Source organism: Lolium rigidum, chromosome 5, assembly GCF_022539505.1.
Source record: "Lolium rigidum isolate FL_2022 chromosome 5, APGP_CSIRO_Lrig_0.1, whole genome shotgun sequence".
Classification (NCBI taxonomy): domain Eukaryota; kingdom Viridiplantae; phylum Streptophyta; class Magnoliopsida; order Poales; family Poaceae; genus Lolium; species Lolium rigidum.
Window position 1 is genome coordinate 22,792,796 of NC_061512.1, and position 9,617 is coordinate 22,802,412.

The following is a 9,617-nucleotide window of genomic DNA, read 5'->3' on the forward strand; positions in this document are numbered from 1 at the left end:
GTGTTTTGTGTCGTGCCGCGCATCCTCGATCGCCTGCCCCCATTGTCTAAAGCGGAGACGGGGCCGGAGGAGCCCGGGCAGTCGCCATCGCCGTTGCGCTCTCCTCCTCGTGCTCTCCCCCCCTCCGCCGCCGCCGCCGCCATCACGCTCCCCTCCGCCTCCGCCTTCGCCTTCGCTCAACCTCCTGCTCTCCTCCGTCGTCGCCGTCACGCTCTGCTCTGCCCGCCTGGACCGCCTCTGCTGCTTTTCCTACTCCTCCTCCTCTTCACTGCAGAGAGGGAGGTGGGCCGGAGGGGGCGTAGCTTCTTGCATCAACAATGGTGGTGAGTTCTTTCTTCTCTTCTGCAATATTTTTGCCCCCGATTCAAACGGTTCTCTTCTGCAATCCCCCTTTTCAATAACTTTTCATGTGGAGATTTTTTTTCACATGAAATAGTTCTTTTGCACAACGCATTCAGTTCCCACTGGCTCAAAACACTCGGAAAAGGCTCGCGGCGCAATCAGGTTTTGGTTGTTAGTTTGATGGAAAAAATATGTTTTCCCCCTTTCCTCGATGTGCGCTGGACTGGTGGCTGTACGCAACAAAGCAACACCAGCAGGCCACTAGTAGTAACAGAACAGCAAGAGCTATGTTCGTATGGCCTCCTGATGCAGGGCTGAGTAAATAGATACAGAGTAAGAGCATCTCTAACAGAGCCCGTAAAAGTCCAAACCAAAAAACTTGAGTTCAGTCTTCCGAAAACATGTTTACGGGTCACAAAACGGCTGGCGCAGAACAGAACCTGTAAACTGAAACTGAAAAACGGAATATTCCAAAAATCATCATCTTTTCCCAAGAACTGTCCCCAAGTGTGAAACTTTTCGGGCCCCTGAAAAAGTTTTTCGGGCCGGACAGCGAGTTCAGTCTCTATTTTGCGCGTTCGGCCTGAACCCGTAAATCCGCCGGAAAAATTCAGTTCCGGCGAGATTTACGGGCTCTGTTAGAGATGCTCTAATGTATGCCGGGAGATAGCTGAACTGAACTGAAAGTCTGAAACTAGCTGAACCCATTGCTTACATGGCATTGGTATGCTGATTCTGCCGCACAGCAGTCACCAGACTTCATATTTCATTGGCTGGTTAGCCCTTCCATCTGTTTCTTATGTTACCTGACCAGTTTACTTGCTCTTCAATAGTTAGACAAACATCGACCTAAATATGTGAAATCACAGCACCAACTAACATCTTCTTCATAGGGCACTCTCACGTCTATCTTTTTTTGTATGGTCTATTCAGTTTGATGTATGTTTTCAACATGCATTGTGGACCAAGTTGAATTAGGCGGTGCTGATCTTTTCCCTTTTGGATTTTGAACTGAATCTTGCTGTTCTGGTTCCAGTTGTGGTATCTTGTGGTTGTTTTTGTCTTAGGCGTAATTAATTTTCCTGTTGCGTAATTTTATTCTGTACAATTTTATTGCTGGTGATTTGCTTTTGATATTGATAAAGGCATGCTTAACTCATGGCACAGGATAGTGACGATAGTTTTGAGTGGGAAAGTGATGGTGAGGCCGAACCCTCATCAGCCCCGGCCTCGAGGAACATGGACGCTGCTGGTCTGTCAACATTGGTACGTCAGATAGTAACTGACAGAAAATTGTATCTTTCCGCACAAGAGCTAATCATGACTTGTTATTATTATCATCTTACTGTGATATTTGTTCATCTGCCTGTCTAAAGGATCCTAATGGGCGGGCCAACGGGGAAGCACCACCTAATTCCTTAGTCGAGGGATATGTGGGAATGGGTTTCAAAAGAGAGATGGTCGTGAAGGGCATTGAAGAGATTGGTAATACTAAAAGTAATGAATTCATTTCGTTTTTCATACGTGTTTGCAACTTCTGTTTCAGCCAAGTATTTTGCTTTCAGGGCACAATGATTCAAATGCATTGCTTGAGCTACTTCTCACATATAAGGTACTTGTATATGTGCTTATGTTGTTTTGTTTATCCTATTATTCTTTTGCTGCATGGTGGCAAGGATTGCACATAACAATTGGTCATATGAAATGCAGACACTAGGCGATGAGGCTGCGGGCAATTGCTCTACTTCTGGGCTCATCCCCCGTAGCACTGAAGATGACGATGATTTTGATTTTGAAAACTGGGATGGAGACGACAATGCTGATGGGAGAGAACCCAACTCCAATGGTTCTGGTCATGAGGTAGATGATTCATTGTCCTTAATTCATGAACTAAGAAATCTTTGTTCATATATCTATGCTGATGCCTGTGACATCGTTGCCATGCATACCTTCTTTTTAGAACATGAAGATTTTTTCATATATTTATGCTGATTCAGGCTGAGGCTTTTTTGCAAGCTTCAGTCCATCTCCGCAAGCTAAAGCTTCTGCACATCCACATATCTCTTCGCCTGAACCCCTTTTGACAAAACCTTGGTCATCCTGGATCACCACACCTGTCAGCTGTCACCCCATGTTCTTCCAACATAGAGAAAGCAGCATGAGCATTAATCTTCAACCTTTCTTGTACAGGAGGCCTCCAATTGGCCTTTACAGATATTTTATTTCCCCTCTTGCTCTCCAGAGACAGCTGAATATTCTAAGAGATCAAAGGCAGTGTCCCACTCCCATTTACACGCTTTCTTCAGATTCAGGGGCACTTCTCCATGACAATGCCCACTGCGAGCTGTCCAGATAGACCACATACCACAAAAAATAGCACTTGCCACACCGGGTTTGCAAAAAGCAGCATCTAATAGATCACTAGCCCAGGTAAGAGGGTGAAGCCTTGGCAGTTTAACATTGTAAAGCTCATTAAAATAAATCCAGAAAAGTCTTTCAAAGATACATTCCATCAAAGCATGAAATGTAGTATCTTCCTTGGCATTAGAATCGGTACAAACATTATGTGGTTCCATGATTCTCTTGTGTAGAACATTTGAGAAATATTTGACCTAAAGGACTCTAGCACAGAGAGAGTTTGGATTGGTAATAGGCCACCAATCTTGCTTGCCAAACATTGCAATATTGAACATTTCAACATCTAGAAAACCCATACCACCAGCATATTTAGGTTTATCAATTTCAGACCATTTACAGAGCCATAGCCAATGAGTGGCGCTTGCATGTTGTTTTGGAAAGAGCAGAACAGCTCATTGAGTATGTTGGGATTGATTGAGCCACAGCTTTATAAAACACCTCTTGCCCTGCCGAACTCAGCTTCATTTCACACCCTCCACTAACTAAAGAAAACACCTAGGTGCACACCCTCTCAAAGGCCTCTGTAGTGCTTCTTCCCAGGGCACTAGGGAGACCTAGTTATTTTTCTTCAAGGGCCTCACATTCAATATCGAGTATCTGAAGAAATTCAGTTTTGCGATGCAGGCCTGAGAAATCTCTGATCACATGTAATTCAGTTTTGCAATGGCTGTGAAATCTTTGCCATGCATATACCTTGAACACCCTTTTACGTATCTTTTGATCTCTTTGTTTATTTTGCTCCCATCCTTACATCATTGTAGAACTGCATTGTGAAGTTTGAGCACTTGATGTTGTTTACATAAAATTCTCATCATGTTCAATTATCGTGTAAGAGTGCAATATTTGAGAAGGTTGAATACCATCAATCTATACATCTCACAAAGTAATCAAACAAACTGGAAAAGAGTATAAATGATGTATTATTGTCCTGCTTGTTTGTGATTGTGACGAATAAAATGAATATTTCTTTTTTAAGCACCACTCACTTTTCCTTCAATTCTTATGCATTTGGATATAAGTTACAGATTTTATGCATTTTGAATATCAACCATCAGTTATGATCATGAAAACAACATTCTAAGACCACATAGTCGTGTTTCATCACTGCTATGCATCCAGTCATCAATACCATCATATGAAGCTACAAATTTGGACATGTACCTTCAGTTTATGCAGAACCTGAAGTGCTTTCTATTGTTAGTGTAGTTAATTGTTTCAAGTGTAAGGTGAGTAGGTGACAAGCATTTGTGTTCATGCATACATTTACTCTTGTATTAATGCCATGCTCAAACAGCACATGAGAATAACAAGTTGTGTTCCTAAATTATGTCATTGATTTAATTCTCGATCAGTCTTGGGTACTGTGCTGTATATTTGATCTCTCCACCTTTTCCTATCACTAGTCACTTAGCATTAAAAAGGAAGTAAGATGTAGCATGTCCTTTCTAATCTCTGTTTTTGTTTTTCTTTTGCGCAGGATTTTCTACGAGAGATGTCAGAGAAGGACAACAAGATCAAGTCCTTAGTAGACATGGGTTTTCCTGAAGATGAAGCAAATAGGGCTATTACCATATGTGGTATGCCTCTTTTTTAAGTTGTTACCTCGTGATCATGCTTCCATGGATAAAAACAACTTATATTATATATTTTGGTTAAAACTAACTAGGTGTGGATGCTGCTCTTTCTGTATTAGTCGATTCGATCTATGCAGCCCAAGCTGCAGGAAATTGTAGTTATATGAATCCATCTGAATATGAGGTAATTATTGGTTTGACTGTACATTTGAATAACAAAACTATTTCCTCTTTTAACTTGATTTAAAGTCACTGGAAATTTGTGTATAATTTGGCAGGTTACCGATAGGGGCTTTGATTCCTTTGGAGGGAGAAAGAAAGCAAGACTGATGGAAGATAGCAAGAAAAAGATGAAACGTTATGGAGGTGGAGCACAAGGAAGCCGCCCCCCCTTGGATGGTTACCATGGTGAACGAATGCCTCTCCCACATCCGATGGTTGGATTCAACCTACCTACTGATAGGTTACGGTCAGTGACAAGAAGTCTTCCTAAACAAGCTATTGGGCCACCTTATTTCTACTATGAAAATATGGCTCGAGCTCCAAAAAGTGTATGGATGGAAATTTCCAGATCCCTGTATGACATAGAGCCTGAGTTTGTGGATTCTAAGTATTTCTGTGCAGCTGCTCGGGAAAGAGGCTATGTCCATAATTTGCCAATTGAGAAAAGGTCACCTCTCCGTCCTCTCCCTCCAAAGACCATATTTGAGGCCTTTCCTCATTATGAGAAGTGGTGGCCTGCCTGGGACCACAGAGAGCAGCTCAATTGCTTTGAGACTCGTGTGGCAAGTCCAAATCAAATAAAACAGATCGAATGTGCTCTTGCAAGGACAAGTAATCCACCACCTATAACAGTTCAGAGGTATGTAATGGACCAGTGCAGAGAATGGAACCTTGTTTGGGTTGGAAAGAACAAGGTTGCCCCTCTAGAGCAAGATGAGATGGAATATTTACACGGTTTTCCAAGAAACCATACGCGGGGAGTCGCCAATACAAAGAGGTACAAATGTCTTGGCGATTCTTTCCAAGTTGATACTGTGGGCTACCACTTATCGGTGTTGAAGGACATGTTTCCCAATGGTGTTAATGTGTTGTCCTTATTCACCGGCATTGGAGGAGGAGAGGTAGCCTTGCATAGGCTTGGAATCCACATGAAGACACTGATATCTGTTGAGATAAATGAAGATAATAGGAGGATTCTAAAGGGTTGGTGGGACCAGACACAAACTGGCACGCTAATTGAGATTGCTGACGTGAAGTCTCTCACTAATGATAGAGTTGAATCATTTATTAGAAGATTTGGTCGCTTTGACTTAGTGATTGGGGGCTTAGAGGGCGAGCAACCTGCTTTGTTCTACCACTATTCTAGAATCTTGAAAGCCGCCAAGTCGGCTACGACAAGGATTTAGCCGAAGCTATTACTGGTGATCAGTCAAAAAGATCTTGTTTCCTGGATCAGTTGCTGTCATCATGTGAGGTTTGTTCTGCTCGCTGTGTATAGTTTGTTTTGATCCTAGTGATAGTAGATACCGGTTGATACTTTGTTGGTGTTCTATCCTCTGTGTATGGTTTGTTTTGATCCTAGTGATAGTGGACGTTGGTTGATACTTCTAGGTTTGAGTGATTCAGGTTTTATGATCACGTTAATGTATGCAGTATTCCTCATAATGATTCAGGCCCCTTTTCATATGCACATAGCACAGAAATAGGATCCGGTGTATGGAAAGTAATGTCTTCTAATTTACTGATTCTGATTTCAGTGACCAGTTGAAGCATTTAACTATATACTAAAAATATAAGCATCAGGGCAGTGGGCTTATGGATTTATAATCCATTTTCTTATTCTAGTTGGAGTAGTATTTGCACAGTGTCGTTTCAGGATGTCTGGTTCTTATGGTTATGGTAGCGCATGCACACTGTGCATTTTTAATCTCTTTTTCGTCCTAATAATCAATTAGTTGGTCCTGTTTGTTTCCTTGGAGCTCCTCGGATTGTAATACATGCATACATAGAGAAATTTGCGATCTAATCACCAGTTAGTTTGGTCCTGTTTGGTTCCATTTATTGTGTACTTTTTGAGTATATAATATTCATTTGAGGTATTCCCTGGTAGCCAGCGTTAACTAAAAGTTCATCCTAGGTTGGACTGGGATGCCTGATGCCCTTGTCAATCCCCATGTCTAGCATTTGTATGATATTTCAAAAGTAGAAACTATGTGCATAGTGATTTTATAAGGTCCATTTTTCCTGAGGAAAAAGGAACAGCGGTTCTAACATTTCAAGGGTTTGGTACAGCTTTTCTTTATTTGCTTCATTTGTTTATTCAATATAAGGAAACCAAAGGTGCCTACTGTGTACATTGTTTTTTGGTTTTGTATGTGCACTATGTCCAATCTTGACGGTGGTGTCTGGTTGTTTAATGAGGAGCCTAACTAAGATGGTACCTGGTTGTTAGAACATTGTAGCAATGTAGCCTGTCTGGGCAGTACATCCTCCTTGGTGCTTATACTATTCAGTTTGTGAGTGTTTATTTGATCTAACTCAGTAGAAAATTGTATTTTTCATGTCATATCCCACTAACATTTTCTACCTTAGCTAATTGTCTAGAACATGCTTTTCCAGCCCCAGAGGACATCAGTTTGGAAAGAAGTTTCTTCCTGTTTCATGTCACTTCTTGGATATCTGGATGCAAAGCCAACTACTGCTTGGAGCAACAATTACCACTGTAAACAGAAAGCTGAAAGCTTCAGGACACATGGTATTCATGTAGGCAGCATATGATGGTGTAATAAAAAGCTACATGCATTTTATATATTTCTTTTGACATTGACATCAGGCTTGTTTTTCTGAGTTCCTATGGCTGATCATATATCCTTGATGTGTAGTGTAGGACTGTTCTTCTGTGATTCTGACAAGTCGTCTTTGCACTTTTTGGACTATAAGGTTGATAACTTGTTCCTCTGTACTTCCAGTGAAAAGTGAGGAGGATGACCAAGTAGATAGACTAGTTAATACGATAGCTAATGGTAGTGTGGATCATTGCTGGATACCATATTTTGGATCAATCCTGGACTATTATTGCCTTTTTCCACACTACTTGATAATAGACTGAAGATCCTATTTGACATGTTCCAGGAATTTTAGCTATACATTTTCCCATTGTCTATCTGTAACTTGACACTTGACAGCATGCATTTCATTGGCAAAAGGAAGCCTTAGCTTGCGTTTCAGGAACACTTGATTCATGTCTGCTATCTAGCCTCTGTATTCTGGGATAACTGATAACAGCAACTGAATATTCGGGTTTTTTTTTGTCGTCAAATTAGCTCTGAGATTGTATTTGGTTATTTGCATCGCACAATGAGAGGCCTGGAGGATGACCTTTCCATTATCTGGGAAAAAACTCCGAGATTATGTATTGCGATGTCTATGTTCTGAAGAAAGTTGCTGCCACTGAAACATGATATTTTTCTGTGATTTTGACAAGTTGTCTTTGCACTTTTTGGAGCATAAGGTTGACCACTTATTCCTCTGTACTTACAGTGAAAATCGAGGAGGATAATGTACTAGTAGATTGGGTAGTTAACTTAATAGGGTAGATAATGGTAGCATTTAGGGACAGACACCATTCCTGGACTATTGGTGCCTTTTTCTCCACGAGTGGGATGCCTTGAACACAAGTCCTCTTTGACATATCACTACCACAATCTGAGATATGTATCTATCTGCTTATCCACAATCCTCACTACGGCACACCATACAGATAATGTATCTCCCATTTCTCACAAGATAGTAGACACAATGCTATATGTTTGGGAGCACATACTATGTTGTTGTCTTACAGGAACATTCTGCCGCTGTCAAAGAACTTGTCTGTGACTTGAGAATTTGTACTTCGTTGGTGAAAGGAAGCCTTTTCTTGCGTTTCACGATTGCTTGATTCCTATCTGCTATCTGACCAAAAAGAAACACCATTTTTGTGCTGATTTAGGGCAATGCATTGTTCTTCAGTTCTCTTGTTGCCCAACATGTTGAGTCAAACACTGTTTTCCTTTTCACCGCTTTAGGTCGCCATAGACAGCAATCTTAGTTCACACAAAAGAATAGGCATCCTGTGTGTGTCTTGGTTCTTGAACCAATGAGGAGGTGAGCTGAGTTTCTGAGCTACATGTTTTTGTCAGTACTGGCTTGTTCCTTGTCTGATGTCCAGGTGAAGTCACATAGTTCTGCGCAAACAACTGGCAGATTGCATCTCCTGAGAGTAACAGCTTTGGAAATTTTTAGGACACAATTTGAGTGACAAGCAAAGTTCAGTTAGTTGAATTTGGTCCAGTACCTGACGACAGTAACTGAATAGTATGGTACTTCTGTATGCATCACACAATGTAGAGCCCGAGGGAATAATCTTTCGATTATATTAAGGGAAACAAACTGCGTGTGGCGTCTATGTTTTGCAAGGGAAACTTGCACCGCTGTTCTGAAGAAAATTGCTACCGGTGACAGTATGCTTCAAATTAGGGAATCTACCACCCGCTACTACTTTACAGTGTGCACTTTTGGGAGCGCAGGGGGAAGCTTATTCTTCCAATGAAAAGTTAGCAGATAGACCAGTTGATTTAAGAAATTATTCTAGACAAGCACTCCATGTCTGGGATTCCAGGAGTATTTTTTTTCCTGAACCACAATGTGTGAAATGTGTTGCCTTCAACTTGGGAAGAACACCATGTTGCTATGTCCAGGAACTTCGTATAGTATTTTCATACTCATCCATAGTCCTTGCATCACACATCTTGCCTTGGTATCGGGCAGAACCGGTATTCCTTTGCATCACACATCTTACTGAAAATGTCCCTGATGCTAAAGAACTTATCTGTTTTTTCTATTCATTAAGGAAAGAAAAAGAATAAAAGTTACTCCCTTTCTTCAGAAATAGATGCTGTCTTAGAAAGCATGTGCTCAAACTTCGGTATTTTCGAAACTGGTAATAAACTTACTGAAACTGATTTGCTAAAAGGCAAGATTTGTTATTAATCTTGTACTAGTATATTCAGAAAAAAACTGAATAGTCAGAATTCAGTATTGAAGAGCGTGTCAATACTCAACACTGAAAATATCATCTGTTTAGAAACAAAGAAGGGGTACCTACTTGGTCTGGAAAGTCATCGATTGTATCCGACGATCACTTGGCAGAAAAGAAAAATATTTTGTTGGTTCAGATCAGCACTATCTTTGGAGTGAACCATATGTACCGCGCACTGTCTACTTTGCTTACTGTTCTTCACA

General features: G+C 41.0%; 1 protein-coding gene across 3 annotated transcripts; it reads left to right on the forward strand.

Annotated features, from left to right (window-relative positions):
* The first annotated feature begins 247 nt into the window (after positions 1–247).
* LOC124656858 (DNA (cytosine-5)-methyltransferase DRM2-like) lies at positions 248–7,490 on the forward strand. Of its 3 annotated transcripts, none has more exons than XM_047195522.1 (10): positions 248–323; positions 1,510–1,608; positions 1,719–1,827; positions 1,908–1,954; positions 2,053–2,202; positions 4,238–4,337; positions 4,427–4,518; positions 4,613–5,811; positions 6,957–7,119; positions 7,225–7,490. In XM_047195522.1, exons 1-8 carry the CDS (start codon positions 318–320, stop codon positions 5,741–5,743), a joined length of 1,734 nt encoding a protein of 577 aa, XP_047051478.1. In that variant the 5' UTR covers positions 248–317; the 3' UTR covers positions 5,744–5,811; positions 6,957–7,119; positions 7,225–7,490. The 3 variants fall into 3 exon arrangements, with proteins under 3 accessions (XP_047051478.1, XP_047051479.1, XP_047051477.1); XM_047195523.1 differs by having other exon boundaries at positions 6,957–7,092; XM_047195521.1 differs by lacking the exon at positions 7,225–7,490 and having other exon boundaries at positions 6,957–7,197.
* Positions 7,491–9,617: the final 2,127 nt, after the last annotated feature.

Excerpts from the sequence above, each read along its gene's own strand:
- LOC124656858 (XM_047195522.1), top strand. Across the intron at positions 1,828-1,907 it reads GAAGGGCATTGAAGAGATTG|GGCACAATGATTCAAATGCA; the intron begins GTAATACTAAAA and ends TTTTGCTTTCAG. Across the intron at positions 4,338-4,426 it reads TAGGGCTATTACCATATGTG|GTGTGGATGCTGCTCTTTCT; the intron begins GTATGCCTCTTT and ends AAAACTAACTAG.